At 33.9% G+C, this 20,802-nt stretch overlaps 1 protein-coding gene across 2 annotated transcripts; it reads right to left on the bottom strand.

Annotated features, from left to right (window-relative positions):
• Positions 1-3,550: 3,550 nt before the first annotated feature.
• On the bottom strand, positions 3,551-19,930 carry LOC117318777 (multiple epidermal growth factor-like domains protein 11; the record flags this gene model as incomplete). 2 transcript variants are annotated; one of them, XM_033873727.1, is given in 6 exon segments in its annotated part: positions 3,551-3,723; positions 5,694-5,786; positions 6,054-6,149; positions 7,875-7,967; positions 8,418-8,510; positions 19,829-19,930. In XM_033873727.1, coding segments are annotated over 6 exon segments (638 nt in total), but the record flags the coding sequence as incomplete, so codon positions are not given.
• Between the last annotated feature and the right edge of the window lie 872 nt (positions 19,931-20,802).

Below are 20,802 nucleotides of genomic sequence, written 5' to 3'. Positions count from 1 at the left end.
TTTTTAAAATTAAAACCTTTAAAAAGGGGGGGGGGGAAAAAAAAATTTTTCCAAAAAAAAGGGGGTTTTCTTTTTGGGGGGAAATTTTGGGGGGGGTTTAAAATTTTTAAAAAAAAAGGGGTTTTTTTAAAAAATTTTTGTTTTAAAATTTTTAAAAATTTTTTTTTTCCCTTTTTTTCCCCCCCCCCCCCTAAAAAAAATTTTTTAAAAAAAAAAAAATTTTTTTTTTTTTAAAAAAAAACCCCCCCCTTTTTTCCCCCCCTTTTGGAATTTTCCTTGGGGGAAAAAAAAAAACCCCAAATTTTTTTTAAATTTTTAAAAAAAAAAAAATTTTTTAAAAAACCCCCAAAAAAGGGGGAAAAAAAAAAATTTTTTTAAAAAATTTTTTTTTCCCCAAAAAACCCCCCCCCCCCCCCCCCCCCCCTTTTTAAAAAAAGGGTTTTTTTAAAATTTTTTTTTTTTTAAAAAAAATTTTTCCCCCCCTTTTAAAAAATTTTTTTTTTTTTTTAAAGGAAAAAAACCCCTTTTAAAAAAAAAAATTTTTTTAAAAGAAAAAATTTTAAACCGAAAAATTTTAAAAAAAACCCCCTTTTTTTTTTTTTTAAAAAACCCCCCCTTTTTTTTTTTAAAAAAACCCAAAAATTTTTTTAAAAAAATTTGGGGGTTTTTTTAAAGGGGGGGCTTTTGGAAAACCCTTTTTTTTTTTTTTAAAAATTAAAAAATTTTTTAAAAATTTTTCTTTAAAAAATTTTTTAAATTTTTTGGGGGTTTTAAAAAGGGGGGGGAAAAAAAAAAAAAAAACCCCCCCAAAAAAATCCCCCCCAAAAATTTTTTTTTTTTTTAAAAAATGGAAAAAAAGGGGGGGAAAAAAACCCCCCCAAAAAAAATTTTCAAATTAAAAAACCCCCCCCAAAAAAAAAAGAGGATTTAAAATTTAAAAAAACCCGAAAAAAAATTTTTAAAATTTTTAAAAAACCCCCCCCTTCCCCTTTTTAAAAAAGGGGAAAAAAAAAAAAAATTTTTTGGGGGGCCCCCCAAAATTTTTTTTTTAAAAAAAATAAGGGGAAAAACCCGGGGGGAAAAAAAAAAAATTTTTTTTCCCAAAGGGGGAAAAAAACCCCCCCTTTTGGGGGGGAAAAAAAAAAACCCAAGGGGGGAACCCAAATTTAAGGGAAAAAAAAAATTAAAAAAAGGGGGTTTTAAAAAAAAAAAAACCCCCCTTTTAAAAAAAAACCCCAAAAAAAATTTTTAAAAAAAGGGGGAAAATTTTTAAAAAAATTTTCCCCCTTTTTTAAAAAAAAAATTTTTTTTTTAAAAAAAAGGGGGGAAAAAATTTTTTAAAAAAAAAAAAATTTTAAAAATTTTTTAGGGAAAAAATTTTTTTTTTTTCCTAAAAAAAAAAAAAGGGGGTTTTTTTTTAAATTTTTAAAAAAAAGGGAAAAAAAAAATTTTTTTAAAAAAAAAATTTTTTTAAAAAAAAAGGAAACCCCAAAATTTTTTTTTAAAAAAAAAAAAAATTAAAAAAAATTAAAAAAAAAATCCTTTTTTTTTTTTAAGGGGAAAAAAAACCCCAAAATTTTTTTAAAAAAAAAAAAAATTTTTGGGGGGGTTTTTTTTTTTTAAAAATTTTTTTTTGTTTTTTTAAAAAAAAAAAAAAATTTAAGGGGAATTTTTTGGTTTTTTGGAAAAAAAAAAAATTTTTTTCCCCCCCCTTTTTTAAAAAAAAATTTTGGGGGGGTTTTTTTTTTAAAAAAATTTTTTTTTTTTAAAAAAAAATTTCCTTTTTTATTAAAAGGAAAAATTTTTTTGGGGGAAAAAAAAAAGTTTTAAAAAAAAACCAAAATTTTGGTTTAAAAAGGGGGGGGGGGGGCCCCAAAAAAAAAGGGGTTTTTTTTATTTTTTGGGGGGGGGAAAAAATTTAAAAAAAAAAGGGGGAAAAAAAAAAAAAAGGGGGAAAAAAAAGGCCCAAAAGGGGGGTTTTTTTGGGAAAAAAAAAAAAATTTTGGGGAAAATTTTTTTTTTTCCTTTTTTTTTAAAAAAAAACCAAAGGGGTTTTTTTTAAAAAAAATAATTTTTAAAAAAAAAATTTTTTAAAAGGGGGTTTTTGAAATTTTTTTTTTTTTAAAGGGGGGGAAAAAACCCCGGGGGCCCCGGGGGGGGGCCCCCATTTTTTAAAAAAATTTTTTGGGGAAAATTTTTTTTTTGGGGGCCCGGAAAACTTTTTTAAATTTAAGAAAAAAAAAACTTTTGGGGGTTTTTTTTTTTTAAAAAAAAAAAAATTTTTTTTTCCGGAACAAATTTAAAAAAAAGGGGGGTGGAAAAAAAAAAAACCCCCCCCCCCCAAAAAAAAACCCCCCCCCCCCCCCTTTTTTGGGGCCCCGGGGGGGGGAAAAAACCCAAACCCGGGGGGGAAAAAAACCCCCCAAAAAAAAAATTTTTTTTTCCAAAAGGGGGAAAAAAAAAAAATTTGTTTTTGGAAATTTTTTTTTTTGGGGGTTTTTTAAAAAATTTTTTTTCCAAGGGGGAAAAAACCCCCCCTTTTGTTTTTTTCCCTTTTAAAAAAAACCAAATTTTCCCCCCCCGGGAAAAAAAATTTTAAAAAAAAATTTCCTTTTTGGGGGGGAAAAAAAATTTTCCGGCCCCCCGTTTAAAAAAAAAATTTTTTTCCCCCTTAAGGGTTTTTTTCCCCCCCTTCCCCCCAAAAAAAAAAAAATTTTTAAAACCCCCCAAAAAGGTTTTAAAAACCCCCCTTTTTTTTTTTTTAAAAAAAAAAGGGGGGGGTTTTTTTAAAAACTTCCCCAAAAAAACCCCCCGGGGGGGGGGAAAAAAAAACCCCCCCCTTTTTAGGAAAGGGAAAAAAGGGGAAAAAAACCCCAAAAAAAAATTTTTTTTTTAAAATTTTTTTCCCCTTTTTTTGGAAAACCCCCCCCGGAATTCCCCAAAAAAAAAATTTTTTTTTTTTTTTGGGGAAAAAATTTTTGGGGGTTTTTTCTTTTTACAAAAAAAGGGTTTAAAAAAAATTTTTATATTCCCCCAAAAAAAAAGGTTTTTTTAAAATCCCCAAAGGTTTTTAAAAAAATTTAAAAAAAATTCCCCCCCTTCCCCCTTTTTTTTTAAATTTTTTTTTTTTTGGTCCCCAAAAAAAAAAGAAAAAATTTTAAAAAAAAAAATTTCCCTGCTATATTTGGAGGGTCATTTCGTCAGTGTTAAGATTGAACTCTCCAGACCGAGTTAAACAGAAACCAACAGTCAAAGTGTCGATTTTGGCCACTTTGACCCAAAATATGTCCATAACTAGATTTTCCCCAGATATACGGGACATGCCAGGACATAGATCACGTCGAGTTTTACAAGTGAAGAAAGTTTTATCAAAATGTATCGAGCCGTTTTCAGTGCACCCAAAGCGCAGTAATGTGCGGCAAAGTAGGCAAAAGTAGCCGTGTCTACATTCCGTTCCGTAAGGAACGATAACTCTGTTATCGCCTCCTTACTGCACTTCATTCCATATGAAAGATGACTAAATATAATATATAGCAAGGTATATTCCCATAGACAGCATGTTTTATCCTATCTTCATAGGTCTGCAAATGTGTTTTGCAAGAAAATCAATATTGAAGTTGATCCTACCTCCACACTGACCACTGTCCTTGTTACAAACGTTGGCTTTGCAGTTACCAGGACAAGACTGATCACACTGATTACCAAAGAATCCAGCGTCACATTCTGTAAAGGAACAGAATAATAACGGCTAACATATAAACAATACTGACCAGTTGAATGTGGTTAAAGAAACACTTAATTTTTATATTTTAACAAGTAAAAAACATCCCAGGAACGTTCACATTGATGTTGACATATGTTGCATTGGTATCGTATCTTATATGGTTGCACACTAAGGTAGTATGCGTATAATAGTTAAACATCGTCAATACAAAATCAAAATGGGTTTTAAAATTCACGTTATGGCATATATTTCGAAAACATGAAACGGTACGTAATGACGAGCACGTGCCACCAGTCGCAATTTGAGTAAAATCAGAGTTAAATGGAAAATGCCGACCGCTTCCGCGATGATGTTCAACAACATAGTGCGGTTCAGTCTTGAATGTTTTGATATGTCTTCAAATTTTATATGACACGAGCTATTATACTATTGTCATATAAGTTTATTGAACGAGATTAGTAAATATAGTACGGTTTGGACAAGGATATATTGGTAAGGAAATAGTTTCTTGGCGTCGCAAAAGGATAGCAATGGTTATACATATATACTGTATTGTATGCCTTAGTGCCATTTCTCTCCGCAAGGCAACGCAAATGAAAACAGTTGTATAAATTTACAAAGCCAAGCGAAGAATAGAAAAACTGCCAATCCATTGTCTTTTTTTTCCATTTCACTAGAAATAAAACTACTTTCAAGATCATTGCTTTTGAACTAAAGATATAAAATGTATTATCGAAGTCTTGCTATTTATAAATGCCCCAACACTAATATTTATGGATGTGACCCCAAAAGACTAATACGTAACCCGACGCCAAATAGATATAAAGAAAATCTCCATCTCGCTTTGTACCAGATAAATCCACCACTGTTTGAACGTCGATGTACACATGAGTAAAGATGTACAAGAAAATCTCGAGAAATGAACAGAATGTCATAGAAATTGACACGATTGCTCTTTGCATCACCATCTACTTTCTTCAAAAACTATTATGTCTTTCTGTGCTAATTATCACACAGGAGAATAACTTTGACCAGCTTTACTCGAAACGTAGGTCTGACGTTCGACTGCAAGTCTTTTTTCTCGGGAGATAGCATTTTAGGGGTGTATCATAATAAAAAAAATCACATTAATACAGCGATACCACACTATAAACATTCTATTCACCTGTGAAATACCGTACTCGTCGAAGACATATATTCGACACTGTGTGTTTCTGCTAATTATTGCATCAAAACATACCCTTAAATCAATTAGTTTATAAAATGTTTAAGCTGTAAAGATATCGATTAAGGATGTAATTACTTGATACAACGCAGTGTGCATCCAAATGATAGGAAGTTTAACAATGTATACTTATATACTACATACTTATTAATGATTACGTCGAATATATCTGTTGCTGATTTGGTTCATGTTTATATACAGGTGATTTTATTTGATTTATTTAATGACAATGATTTATTTGTTTATTTCTATAATTCTTAAGCAATGAAGTAAATCATGCCAGAAACGTTTCGGATACGGTTACGGCTATGGATAAGGCTTCCTCAAAGAATTTTCTTAAAGTATTACAGCGTGTGCCATCTTTATTGTTTTTGCATATTATTAGAACCTTGTTACATGTGTATTAAAGAGGACTATACTCGGTTAAACTGGAGAGCTCTTTTTAAGTCTTTGGACGTCGAGATTGTTGATTATCATATTTCTCTATCCATGAAAAGTTTGTTGACTTAGAGAGAAGGGAAGTCGTTTAATGGTCATTAAATGATCAATTCAATTTAATTAAGTGTTAATTGTATGTACATGTCAATTTTTTATGCACTTCAAGTTAAATACTTCAAGTAAAAACAAAAACAGTATTCTATTAAAATCATACATCACTGACATCTGAAAAAGGATCAATCTCTTATATCGTTATGATATAAAAACACTTGATTTCCTGAATATATCTTGATAAAGGCCACTTACGTATACAGTTCCCAGTCGATTTGTCGCATGTGTCAGTACTACAGCCAGTCGGACAAGGTGTACAGACAGGGCCATAAAATCCATCATCACAGTCTGAAATATTGTCATTGTCAAATAACCATATAAAATATGTTAACTTAAACCAACAGTCAACTGTCAAACGACACCACAAACGAACATCATTGAATTGTTCAATAAATTACAAATATGATCATGCATGCTTCAAGAAAAGATGACGTATGAAAGATGACTAAATGTAATATATAGCAAGGTATATTCCCATAGACAGCATGTTTTATCCTATCTTCATAGGTCTGCAAATGTGTTTTGCAAGAAAATCAATATTGAAGTTGATCCTACCTCCACACTGACCACTGTCCTTGTTACAAACGTTGGCTTTGCAGTTAGCAGGACAAGACTGATCACACTGATTACCAAAGAATCCAGCGTCACATTCTGTAAAGGAACAGAGCAATAACGACTAACATATAAACAAGACTGACCAGTTGAATTTGGTTAAAGTAACACTTAATATTTACATTTTAACAAGCAAATAGCATACCAGGAACGTCCACATTGATGTTGAAATAGGTTGCATTGGTATCGTATCTCATATGGTTGCACACTAAGGTAGTATGCGTATAATAGTTAAACATTGTCAATACAAAATCAAAATGGGTTTTACAATTCACATCATGGCATATATTTCGAAAAAAATGAAACGGTAAATAATGACGAGAGCAGAGCACGTGAAGCCAGTCGCAATTTGAGTAAAATCAGACTTAAATGGAAAATGCCGAGCGCTTCGGCGATGATGTTCAACAATATAGTGCGGTTCAGTCTGGAATGTTTTGATATATCTTCAAATTTTATATGACACGAGCTATTATACTATTGTCATATCAATTTATTGAACGAGATTAGTAAATATAGTACGGTATGGACAAGGATATATTGGTAAGGAAATAGGTTTTTGGCGTCGCAAAAGGATAACAATGGTTATACATATATACTGTATTGTATGCCTTAGTACCATTTCTCTCCGCAAGGCAACGCAAATGAAAACAGTTGTATAAATTTGCAAAGCCAAGCGAAGAATAGAAAAACTGCCAATCCATTGTCTTTTTTTTCATTTCACCAGAAACGAAACCACTTTCAAAATAATTACTTTTGAACTAAAGATATCAAATGTATTATCGAAGTCTTCCTATTTATAGATGCCCCAACACTAATATTTATGGATGTGACCCCATAAGACTAACACGTAACTCGACGCCAAATATATATAAAGAAAATCTAAATCTCGCTTCGTACGAGATAAATCCACCGCTGCTGGAACGTCAATGTACACATGAGTAAAGATGTACGAGAAAAACAGGAAAAGATGAACAGAATGTCATAGAAATTAACGTGATTGATCTTTGCATCACCAGCTACTTTCTGCAAAAACTAGTATGTCTTTCTTTGCTAATTATCACAAAGGAGAATAACTTTGACCAGCTTAAAAAATGTTTATAACAAATATTTAAGCTGTAATGATATCGATTAAGTATGTAATTACGTGATACAACGTAGTGTGCATCCAAATGATAGGAATTTTAACAATGTATACTTATATACTACATACTTATTAATGCTAACGTCGAATATATCTGTTGCTGATTTGGTTCATGTTTATATACAGATGATTTTATTTGATTTATTTAATAACAATTATTTATTTGTTTATTTCTATAATTCTTAAGTAATGAAGTAAATCATGCCAGAAACGTTTCGGATACGGTTACGGCTATGGATAAGGCTTCCTCAAAGAATTTATCTTAAAGTGTTATAGCTAATATTATATCTTTATTGTTGTTGTATATTATTAGAACCTTGTTACATGTGTATTAAAAGACGACTATACTCGGTAAAACTGGAGAGCTCTTTTTAAGACTTATTGACGTCGAGATTGTTGATTATCATATTTCTCTATCTATGAAAAATGCCTTGACTTAGAGAGAAGGGAAGTCGTTTAATGGTCATTTAATGATAAATTCAATTTAATCAAGTGTCAATTTGTATGCATATGTCTATTTGTTAAGCACTCCATGTCAAATACTTAAAGTAAAAACAGTATTCTATTCAAATCATACATCACTGACATATTGGAAAGAATATATCTTGATAAAGGCCACTTACGTATACAGTTCCCAGTCGATTTGTCACATGTGTCAGTACTACAGCCAGCCGGACAAGGTGTACAGACAGGTCCATAAAATCCATCATAACAGTCTGAAATATTGTCATTGTCAAATAACCATATAAAATCAATTAACTAAAAACGACAGCCAACTGTCAAACGACACCATAAACGAACATCATTGAATTGTTCAATGGATTACTAATATGATCATGCATGCTTTAATAAAAGATGAAGTATAAAAAGGGTATAAACTGGACTTTCACATTTTCTTAATAACATCTTTTTATCAGGAAATCATGTTTATCAAAAAAAAAAAAAACTTTGAACTGTTATATTGGCATCAATGTATTGATTGATTAAAGGATATATGTAATAAAAGTGATGAATAAAGAGACTAAGAAATTTAAACATGAATATAAACAAGAAACCCTTCCTGTATCTTCTTATCTTCACTGCTAGTTGCCTGTCAAGCTAATTATGATAAACAGTAAAATCACGATTTGGACACTTCAACATCTAACTTTTAGATAAATATTTACTTGCACAGTGTCCGGTAGCTCCATCACAGGTTTGGTCATTACAGTTAGCTGGACATTTGCAGTATATACCTGAAAACCCAGCTAAACAGCCCACTGAAATTAACAAGTGAAAACAATCATCAATAGGAAACATGTCAGAGTTACGTGTATAATTAGTGTACCAATAGATTTATATAATATTATCATTATCTATGAAAAAGAAATATTATAAACAATTATTGAAGGTTGGTTGACGTGTAACATAACATGATTAATAGCAGTGAATTGTTTGTGTTAAAATTCTGGCATCAAACACCAGTGTATCCTCGTTTAGCGATTTAATTCGTCAAAGGTAATCAAATGTACGCACAATGCTAATGTAACTCAACCGTGGATCCGGCCAATATTTCTCTAATGAAAACATATCCACCCCTGCCACTCCCTACGGATAAATATACACAATAATACCCCAAATATAAAATGCCTGCAAACGGAAAAGACCACCAAAAATAACATCGGAATTAATCACTATATCATGCCAATAATTGAGAGAAAAATACCACTCTAACCAGGATAGTTACGGGGTCAGCAGCCAAAATTTGCTACATTTTGGCCTCAGTGAAAGAAAAAGACGAGCCGGCCAGCTATAGGCGAAACTGATTATATTGTGTAGCTTGCCGTTGTGTCGGTTGCCGGTATTGAGTTTGCGCCGGCATGAGATTCAAGCAAAGTGACTCAGTTGCAATATTGCCGACATAGACCAAAACATAATTATTTCTATTTGTTTTATGTACTTAGATATTCATCATCAACTTATTTTGCAATAGATATATTATATATATAAATAAAATAGCCTGACAGGCTCAAAAGAATTTTGAATTCTTTTACTTCTCACTGAATGTCACCTTTCCGTGGAATACGTCGCCAGCTTGTTTGCCGACGTGCCGGTGTTTCCAAACCGGCGGGAATTTACGCCGATCGACATTTGCTGGAATTGCGCGCGCAAATTCGGGTCATAATCAAATGCTTTTGTCGCCTTGCCGCTGGCAGCCGGCACATCGGCAAATCAAAATCAAGCTCGCCATATATGTAAGCCTTTGCCTTACTGTCGTACAATACACACTGTATAGCTTAATTTTATTATATTATTCGTAATATTCGTGCAGTATGGCCTAAGACTTCAGGTAAACCGATACCTGAGAGTAGGGTGGTGTACAGGTAAGGTAGTTATAAATGCAATAAATATTGGCCAATCAGAAACGTCTAAAATTAAAACCAGATGGAAATTGAATGTAAATATGGAAGTATATACCACATGTAAAACCCAAATATTTTACGGTTTTGTTTATGTAATATGTTAATTACATGCGCTCTTTGTGTATGCCAATTTGTAGCAAGTTTTGTAGCAAGTATTTCCCTACACATTCCTCGCCGATATTTACAGCATGGATACTTCACGATTACACATGGTGATCAGCATTTCATACTTCATGAATATTGATGGGAGATTTCAGCTAAAAATCAAATTTTGAATTAAATATCACTCTCCAGACAACGGCAACAATTTAGTGTCCCTGGTGATCATCAATCCATTCCCATTGTTGCATAATAAACTAACTGCTTCGATTTTACTTTACTTGGACACTTACATGGTGCAATGGTTAAACCATCTGGGAATTGTGTAATACACACAGAAAGGTAAACAACTCTCCAGTCTTCTATCAAACATGGTTCGATAAATGAATTAAGCGCTTGGCAGATTTGGTTTGCAAAAATGAAAATTCTTTCTAAGTATATGAGTCTTTTTGCAGTAAGAATCGTTTCTCTACACCCTACCTATACATACATAATTACAGCTTGAAAAGTACGGTAAGATATATTTGGCCAACGTCCAATCAAAATTACTGTATGGTTAATTGAGTACAGCCTTTTACTTAAATTAATATTAAAATAAGGCAATGCATTAAAGACATTATGATATCTTTATTTCTCGAATTGAATTGAATACAAAATACACTGAAAAATCTTCTAATATATTGGAAAGAAGTGACGTTGAACAACAAACTACCAGCAATTGCTTTAAAGCATATCCGGAACGATTTGCTATATTAAGCCTATGAAATGTCATTTAGGATGAAACTAAAAATGCTGAATGTGCAACTTTCATAGCGACTTTAGTTTTTGAGTGATTGTGATTTTTTCTCGAAAACACACCTGAAGCCCAAGGCCGTTGACCTCGTTTCGGCGATCCCTGACCAGTGACGTCACATGTTTAACGGGATCAGACCGCCATATAGACAATATATATGAACCAATGTGAACACATGCCTGCAATTAATGCGAATTAGACAACAATAATGGTGATGTTGAATAAACTGTTTGAACTATATCTAGTTTATAAAAAAATTGCTAACGAAACCAGGGACATATGATTTTTCTACTACAACAGGCCGTATAACATGTAGATCTATCATTTGAATATTTTTTCTGTTATAACGGGCCATTTATAACATGTGCGATTTGAATGTTTTTCTATTATAAGAGGTTTATTTCGCGACTCACATCACCCTGTGCATAGCCCTTATTACGAGGGCATGGATTGTTGCATACCAATACCGATTTCGATTATAGTTTAAAGTGCAATTCATACATGATGTGAAATAAATGCTTTTGAATGTGAATTTTTACAAGCCAAAACGACAACGGATACGTTGCATATCCACTTGAAGATACTGCTATTTTTTATTTTCAAATAATTGTCCGAAATTGATGAAACTGAACATGGAAGGTTAGAGAATCCCAGACAAGATTCAAAGAATAAATTTTCAACAATTGTTTTGAATCAGCCTACTTAGGTTAATTATTTTACTGTCAAACATTTGCGATACGAGTTTTAATTGGTTGTGAGGAAAACGAAACGCAGTGAATTCGAATATAAATAATGTGTTTAATTTGAACAAACTATTAATCCCCTATAGTATAAACGAAATTCTCAACAAATTTCAAGCTAATTAAACGTACAACCTTTAAAATATATATATATTAGGAAAATGTTTATGTCCATGGAAACCATACGCGTCAACTCACAAGCAATTATCGGCGCTTGCGGATTAGAACACCAAAAAGCAAAGACACCTGTGATGCTATGAGATGTGTGACGAGCATGTGAACCGTTATTTAACACTTTGCAATTGTTTATTTTCGGTAACTAACCCACTCACAGTCGAGTACATGTAATTGCCCGAACATATTTGTATATTTTTAGACCTTTTTGAAGAGATGACATGATTTGCGACTTACCACTCAAAACTAAAATCACATGGATCTCAATCTCAAAAACAAACTTTAACTATTGTTTTAGTAATTAGATCATTTTTTTTAGAAATAAACATTTAAAAATATTAAGGCATTTTATTGACAATGGCGAGTGGACTATGGCTACGAAATATGCAAGCAAACTGAGTTCCTTTTATGCATCTCCCCATTAACAAGAAAAAACTCAATAACTATATTGAATGAATAAGACCATCCTAACAGAGAATGACAATACATTTATTAATTACGAAAAAATGATAAGAAAAGACAATAACATTAAATCACTCATATATACCAAATACAAATAAAATATCACTTTGATCAAACATAAAATAGTAAGCCATTGTGGGGTTAACCAAATAAAAACTGCCAAAAAATTATGCGATAACATAACTCATATACCAAAAACACCGTAAATATCACTTTGATTATATAAAATGATAAGCTAAAGGGGGCAGTTGGTGGGAGTTAAAAGAAGAAGTTTTTTTTTTCTCGACTAAAAATTGGTCACTCAAAAGCTGATGCTGCAAATTTTAAAGATGGCTGTCTCATGATGAGGAGAGACGCTGGGTCTTGGGATCCCATTAGGACAATTGACCAATCAGGGGGCACCTTTATCTAACACCAAGGGAAATAACTCCTATGAAATAAATGGACAGTGCCTTAATTATAACAAGGGCCATAACCCTTAAGAAACGTAAAGGAATGAAGATGTGAAATGATCCTTGTAAAGTGTTTCCTATGCATAAATTCCCGCTAAATACTTAGCTGCCTTTTATGCATCTATATTGTACACACTTAGAAGAAACAACTCAACGACTGTATTGAATGAAGGTCATCCTCACAGAGAGTGACAAAGCATCTATGCATTACTAATAAGAGGCCCACGCGACTTAACGGTCATCTGACTCTAAGGACCCTTGTACTGTTGTAGTATACATACTTATTAGCAACTATTGTGGTACTGTTTGCCATGATGGATTTTGGACAGATCAGAAAAATGATAAACTTGGTAACAACAATATCAAGATCATTGTATCCAGGTTGTGTTGAATGCCACAGGTGGAACTTGAGAAAAAGTTTAAGATAGATGTTGTTCAGGAAAACCATAACTGCGCAATAATGTTATGAAATGGTTGCCGGGGCTTCAGGACCTTCAATCAAGCATTGTACAGACCCAATGTCAAGTCCCTGGGCCTCTTGGCTATTTAGCTGTTTAAATATTTCAGCCTATTTGACTCATGTGACATTGACTATAGGTCAATGTCATTCATTTGGACAAACTTGGTAGCCCTTTATCCAAGCATGCGACAGACCCAAAATCAAGTCCTATGAAGAATTCAGCCTATTCGACCCCGTGACCTTGAATGTAGGTAAAGGTAATGCATTTGAACAAAATTGTTAGCTCTTCATCCCAGCATGCTACAGACCCAATAACAACTCCCTGAGACTCTTGACTATTGAGAAGAAGTCGTTTTAGCCTATTTGACCTCTGTGACCTAGACTAAAGGTATGTTGTATCTGTGGTACGCTGTAGGTTCCAACACTGGTTTCCGTACGGGAGAAATTTTAGTCTATTGTAGATCATGATGAATCTATGGAAAACATTACTTTTTTATTGTACGTTTGTATCGTCTTGTCTCACAAGCCAGATTATCCAGAACGTTGTATCGTTGGTATGTTTATTTGAATATCATTTGCGAATAAAATGGCACATTATTTTATAACAAATATTTGATGCCATGTTCATCTTCATAGTAATAAGTAAAAAATGGTAAACGTATAACAAATATACATTTATTGATCATTGATCAATGTATGTCCCCGGTAGACATATTTTCATAGTTCATTTCACTAAGATTTGATTTTCTTAAAGGCTCCAACTGATATGCATTTTTTTCAATGTTCTTTATATTCCAATTCAAGACATCATATAACATTCATTTATAATTTGTTAGGTTATGTAATTCTTCACTGTTTAGTACCTGGTATCCTCAATGCATCTGATCATTCAACTAATTCTACTTTTTATCATGTAAATCTATATATTAAATCTTCAAAGCGTTATTCTATGTTTACATGATATACTACATGTACATGTAGTAAAAATACAACAAATAACATTTGCAGCAAGTTTCTTATCCTTAATACTGTAGCATTATACCATTCTAGTACGAATGTGTGAATGAATGTGTCAGTGAGTTTCATAGTTTACATCTATGTATATATTACATACCAGTTTTCATTTTTGGGTCTGGCATGGATATGTTATGATTTCACTCAACTATTGACCAATTCTATTTTGGAGAATTATTCCATTGAAATTATTTCTATTTTTGATATAACTAGTGCTTTACTATCGCCTACTTAGTAACCGATATTGCTTTTTTTTTTAGCAATATATCATAAATTTAGTATTTAAATATGGAACATACCATCTTTCTGCCAGGTCTAACCGGAATATCTTCAGAAGAAGACTTATATAGGCTTAGCCTGTTGTCTCTTTCTTTTGACAATTATGTATAGTATATGTGTATTGTTATAAAATATTTTGCCCAAGTCATCAACCTCAAAACTCATCTCCAGATCGCATTTAGACATGTCTGTGCTGCTACAGTTCACACTGTTGTCTATAGTGCTGGCCTTCATTACAGTTACTCCGTTAAACCTGGGACAACATAGACTGAAGCGTTCCAAATCAGCAGTCGACCGACAGGTGTAAATCGCGTTCTTTGAAGTGCGATATCTCGGCACTCGGTTAACCGATTTTGATGCTGTTTGCGACATTTTTCTTTGGTAATTACTTAGGATAACATATTTGAATATCTTTTTTCTCACCCAAGTACACTTGATGTGAACTAGTTGAGAGACTGTGGAAATCACTTAAAAATGATTTTTTGACAAAATCATGGTATATATATAAATCTGACCAAAACTGATATCTTATTCGGATTACTTGGTAAATAGTATGTTATACACAACCTCGTTATACTAATTGTCAGGCACTATATTTGTAAGCAGAGTGTTGACGTATTTGCCGAGGTTGTCAATTGGTTTATGTATATAATGTATATAACATTTGTTGATTTAGTTCATGAAAGAGTGGCGAGAAAAGAATATGTAAGCACATGAATGAGTTCCTAATAAATAATCATTCTTGATAGCATAACACAAGATCTTAGATTTTAATAGACTAGAACATAATTGTTGTTGAATTTTAATGTACAAAAACCTATCTATGGACATGCAAGTGTGTGTGAAAAATGTTTCTTTGTATTGTAATAAATAATTGTTAGATGTCAAAAAACTGAATGAAAATGTCAAAAAAGATAAAAACAAAAGGGAAACTCTCTTCTACATAACCCAATATGATTTTAAACAACACAAGTTCAACAACTGTATTTTACAGCGACATAGGCACTGGCTGATTAGTTTTATTTTAGGAGAAAAACATCATAATTATAACAAGAGGCCCAGGGGCCTTAACGGTCATCTGACTCTAAATTAAAACCCTTATATTATTGTAGTATGCATTCTCTGTAGCAAGTATATAGTGGCACTGTTGGCCATGGTGGCCATCTTGGATTTCTGACCGACCCAATAAATAACAACACTTGGTCTGGACCATCTAAGGATAATTTCTGGTAAGTTAGAGCTGAATCCCACCGGTGGAATTTGAGAAGAAGTTTGAAATAGGTGTTGTTCAGGAAAACCATGATTGCGCAATCATGTTACAAAATGGCCGCCATTGCTGCCATGTCAAAGTTTTTACGAGGCCGAAAAAATAACAACACTTTGTTGGCCCTCCTTCCTTAACATCCTCACCAATTTCCAGCTCAATGGCACCAGTGGAACTGGAGAAGAAGTTTAAAATGTGTTTTTCAAGATGGCTGCCATGGCGGCCATCTTGGATTTCAGACCAATCTAAAGAATAACAGCACTTGGTCGGGATCATCTCAGGAACATTTCAGGCAAGTTTCAGCCCAACAGCACTGGTGTCACTTGAGAAGAAGTTTAAAATGCGTTTTTCAAGATGGGGGCCTCAGCGGCCATCTTGGATTTCGGACCGACCCGAAAAATAACAACACTTGGTCGGGATCATATCAGGATCATTTCAGGCAAGTTTCAGCTCAATAGCACTGGTGGAACTTGAGAAGAAGTTTAAAATGTGTTTTTCAAGATGGTGGCCTCAGCGGCCATCTTGGATTACGGACTGACCGGAAAAATAACTACACTTGGTCGGGATCATATCAGGATCATTTCAGGCAAGTTTCAGCTCAATAGCACTGGTGAAACATGAGAAGAAGTTTTAAATGTGTTTTTCAAGATGGCGGCTTTTGCGGCCATCTTGGATTTCGGACCGACCCGAAAAATAACAACACTTGGTCGGGTTCATTTCAGGATCATTTCTGGCAAGTTTCAGCCCAACAGCACTGGTGGAACTTGAGAAGAAGTTCAAAATGTGTTTTCAAAATGGCGGCTATGGCGGCCATCTTGGATTTCGGACCAACCCGAAAAATAACAACACTTGGTCAGGACCATCTCAGGATCATTCCTGGCAAGTTTCATCTTAATCCCACTGGTGGAACTTGAGAAGAAGATTGAAATGTGAAAAGTTTACGGACGGCGGACGGCGCACGGCGCACGACGCACGGCGGACGGCGGACGACGACGGACGAAGCACGATGGCTATAGGTCATCCTGACCCTTCGGGTCAGATGACCTAAAAAGCAATGACAAAAAAATCGCACAAATCATACCAATTCCTCACCTAACCTTTTTTAAACTCATTATTAGAAAAAAAAACGTTTGCTTCCGATTACCTGTGTCGCCTGAATGACACGTAAAAGTTACACCCAAGCCTATCTGCACGTGCAAATACCGGAAGCGCCATCTGTTGGCATATATCATACAAATGAGAAAGCATTTACATCCTAATTCCTACCGTCAAATATATGATTCTGAGATAAATGTAACCAAACAAATGACTGATCTTAAATTGGCAATGTCATTGAGCTAGCAGTGTGCTTTACGGCAAAAACTACAAAATGTGTATAAATGAATATAATAAGCCTACTCTTATACCTGAATAAATTGGAAATCAGCTTTGCATCTTCATTAACGACCTAAATCAACTTAAAAAGTTGCCAACTTAGCATGTAAGCTATATAGGCGCTATGTTTCTGTATCTTAAAAATCATTGTCTGGGTAGCTCAAGTAATCAGAGCGTCGATAGTTCGGGGTTCCGTGTTCTGGCCTGGCCTGTTCGTTGTATCCCCTCTTTCTTGCGATATATAATACCAATTAATAAACTGCAAAAATCTTTTTTTAACCAGATAAAAACATTATGATAAAATGTTATCTGTTAGATTATTACATAAAAATAAGGATTATATCATATGATAATAAGCATGTGCATTTACTTGTCGAATAACTCTGAATAGAATTTTCAACTTAATCAACATGGCTACTTCAAGCTGCCATTTTATTAACAAGGATATATTCTCGAACTAATGCCAGTTTAAAAGACTCAGTATTGTAAAGCTTTCAAACGATCATGCACAGAAATACTCTTTAATATAGATGCATTTTATCAATTCAATATAAGATTAACTATATTTCTTGCCAGTATCACCTTCATTAATTCATAGAAATACAAACTGATTTGTCCCCTTCGAACTTTTTTTCTTTTAGAAAAATTAAATTAATGTGTACAGTGTTATGATATTGTTTTTGTTAACTCGTTAATGATTTAAATTTTATTTAATGAATACATATCGGTATCTTCTGACAATTTATTGAAAAATCACTTCGTTTTTTTGTACGCAACCAAACGCTCACGTGAGAAGAGAAGGTGACCCGACAACAACCAGCAACAACATCGCCAAATCAGGACAGTAAAAAAGAGACAATGCCATTAACATATATTTACACTTGCAAAGTTGTGTCACTATATAACAATACCAGACCGATTTGTTTACCTTTCTTGCATGGAAACATTGACCTTTGAACTTGCGTATGCAAATATGACAGGGTACGGGAACTACTTTCGCCAAGCACATCGCTTTGTTTACATTTACAATTTAAGTTACAAATGTATAAAAATAACATGTTTGACAATATTAAATATGATAATCTATAAAAATGTTTTTGCTATTTATGTTAATATCTTAACAAAAAACAGAACTATTTTTACCGCAGAAAAAAAAATCTCAATTTGTTGTGAAACGTCACCATTGGCTGTTCTAATATTGACTCCTCCCACTGTGTCCGACTTTTATATGATTTCTTTTATTTACAAAAGAAAAAAATATTGTAATCACAAAGACTTACAACATCCGTAAATGTAAATATAGGGATTGGATTTCACTTTTATGTTAACCATGCTTTTATGGAGCAATTCCTCTAAGAATATATTCTAAATGGAGCGCTAGCTGTTCTGTTTCTAGAATATTGCAATTAGAAATCAAATTGAGGTTGATGATTTTTGTCTCGTGGAGCTGTCCGACTCCTTAGTTTCAAAGTAAGCAATCTAGTATTAGAATTTTGTGGAGCAATTCTAACAAAATAACGTAGGGGCTGGTAGCCAGTCTACTTTTTGGTCTGAATTCTGACAGCTAAATAAGTCTTATCAAGGTACTGAAATTAAATTTGCCTGATCCTTCTGGTTCCATCCCCGTAAGCTATTCGACTTTGATGTAGAAACACATCCTCAAATTACAGAAATGTAGGATTTGGTTTTCTTTTTTGAAGAGTTGTGACATTTTGTTTGCTTTTCTATGCATCTAATGCTGACAGTTTGTCGCTTATACTTTTTATTTTTCAATTTAGTGTGCACAGTTTTTAAGGTCCAAAAGGTGAAACTTTACACCATGTATGCCAGGCTTGAACATCTTACTGTAATGCTTGTTTTACTTTTCATGTGGAAGGGATTCTAAATACATCTGGAGTGCTACCTCAAACACCCCCTACCCCGGCCCCGCACGCAATCCACTAAATTGGCCACTAAACTGATCTTATGAAATGTTTGCACACATGAAATAGTTGTGATCTTTATTTTCACTCGACCGTGACCTCGCTCCACTCTGCACGCTTTCAGCGGATTTTTCAAGAAAGCTTGTATCCTGGGTATCAATATAAATCGAGCATTGGAACAGCACAGATTAGTTACACAACATTTCTTTTCTAAACAATGGTACAGCGAAATGCCCCAAAGTAGAAAGGGGTAGTGTCATTGCTCTTGGACATGGTGTGAAGTACATAAGACAAGGTGTACCGTCTAGTTGAGAGTCCAAGAGTCATATGGATGACCTTCCTTGGAGCAGACGCCCGCGCATTACGTCGCGACGTCAAGTTGAGGTATACGTCTCTGGTCTCCCCGTAATTGACTTCAGACGACGACGGAGACGGCACGTCAAGTTATCGGCGCTAATGGTCGGCCAGTGTGTCCAAGAACGGTTAAGAATCGGTTTCGGGAGTTTCATTTAGGCCCAATGTTGGCCCGCCACTTACATAGAGGGCAACGTCGAATACAGTGGCTACTTAATCATGTACCTAATCGGTTTCACTTAGCCCATTTGAGATTCGTGTTGATCATTGACGAGTCTCAATACAACGTGTCTATTGACGTGGTGGTGAGCGATATTCTGACGCTTGCGTAACGGAAAGCGACAGATTCTGGGGAGGGTCTGTTATGGTATGGACGGGCTTATCTCAAGCCTTTCTCGTGGTTAATCATTGTAATCATACAGCAGTAAGATACCGGGATCAGGTCAGACCACAAGTTCTTCCTCTTATCCATCAACGTAACCGTACGTTACAGCTAGAGTTGTCTTAACTCACTGGCTCAAAACAACGTCCCAGTCCTTTATCTGCAACCATAGAGGTCATATCCACCCCCCGTCTCAGTATTACTATAACGCACAATACGCACGGTTCCCTATGTATATAAACATCTAAGTTGGATAAAGTTCGTGTAATTAAATGATAACGACAGCATTTGTTTCATGGAATTAACTGAAACGTGCCAGTTATATTCACCGTGATGTAAAACAAACAATAACAATATAATATGTGATATGTGTAATCGATATGTGATAGGGCAATAGGTGTCTTACTTGAGCAAGCTCCAGATGGGCTATCACATGTATTCCCTGCACAGTTTTGAGGACAATGTACGCACTGATCACCAACTCTATAAGATCCAGCAGCGCAGACATCTGCAAAAGGAGTTTGAAATTGGTAAATAATACAGACACAATGCACTGTTTGAAGTATTTTCATTGTATACATGAGTTGGCCTTCATTATAGAGCAATACGATTGATAGTTTACAGTATCATATACATGTACAAATGTACATGATCAAAGATGACTTTTATTGTTAAATGATAAATACTGAGTATTAGGTATTAAAACACAATTGTAATACCATTCATTGTCATTTGTCTTTATTGTTCAGCAGAAATAATTCGCATAACCTGCACTCGTGCAATACGTTACCTGTAGCTGTCCAATAAGAACAACAATGACTGCATTTATTGGAAAGTTACAGACAGCCTATTAGACGGTTAAGGGTGTGGTATTGAATGATCATATGTTTATGCTGGACAACATAAAACAGTAACCAGGAGGCATTTAAACAAAGATTAATACCTAAAGAAAAATGTATATTAATATTTGATATACATATTTTGATATCAGCATTTTTGAAGTATATCGGATACGAGCGGTATTTTTAATCCCATATTCATATTTCCCATGTTCTAAGATTGTTCCTATAACAGAAGGTTTTAATATCAAGACACTCTCTAGCAAGGATGTACATGAACATCAAAACACTTAACAGAAGGATGCATTTCCCACATTTATTATAATTTCCTTTTAATAGTTAATTTGCAGATGCAGTTATAATCTTGCATTTTCCCGCTAAGTTATGTTCGCAGAATATCTTTCATTTAAATTCCTTGCGAAATTTATAAATTATTATCTGAAATATAGCTCGACATATTTTTGAATGCCGATGCTCAAAATGCACTGTAAATGGACTCTGCCAGGCACACAACTTCACTGTCGGACGACATTATTCAAAT

The sequence above is a fragment of the Pecten maximus genome, unplaced genomic scaffold, assembly GCF_902652985.1.
Source record: "Pecten maximus unplaced genomic scaffold, xPecMax1.1, whole genome shotgun sequence".
In the NCBI taxonomy this organism is placed as follows: domain Eukaryota; kingdom Metazoa; phylum Mollusca; class Bivalvia; order Pectinida; family Pectinidae; genus Pecten; species Pecten maximus.
Note: the sequence above shows the minus strand (reverse complement) of the source record. Positions and strands in the feature narration are given on the sequence as shown.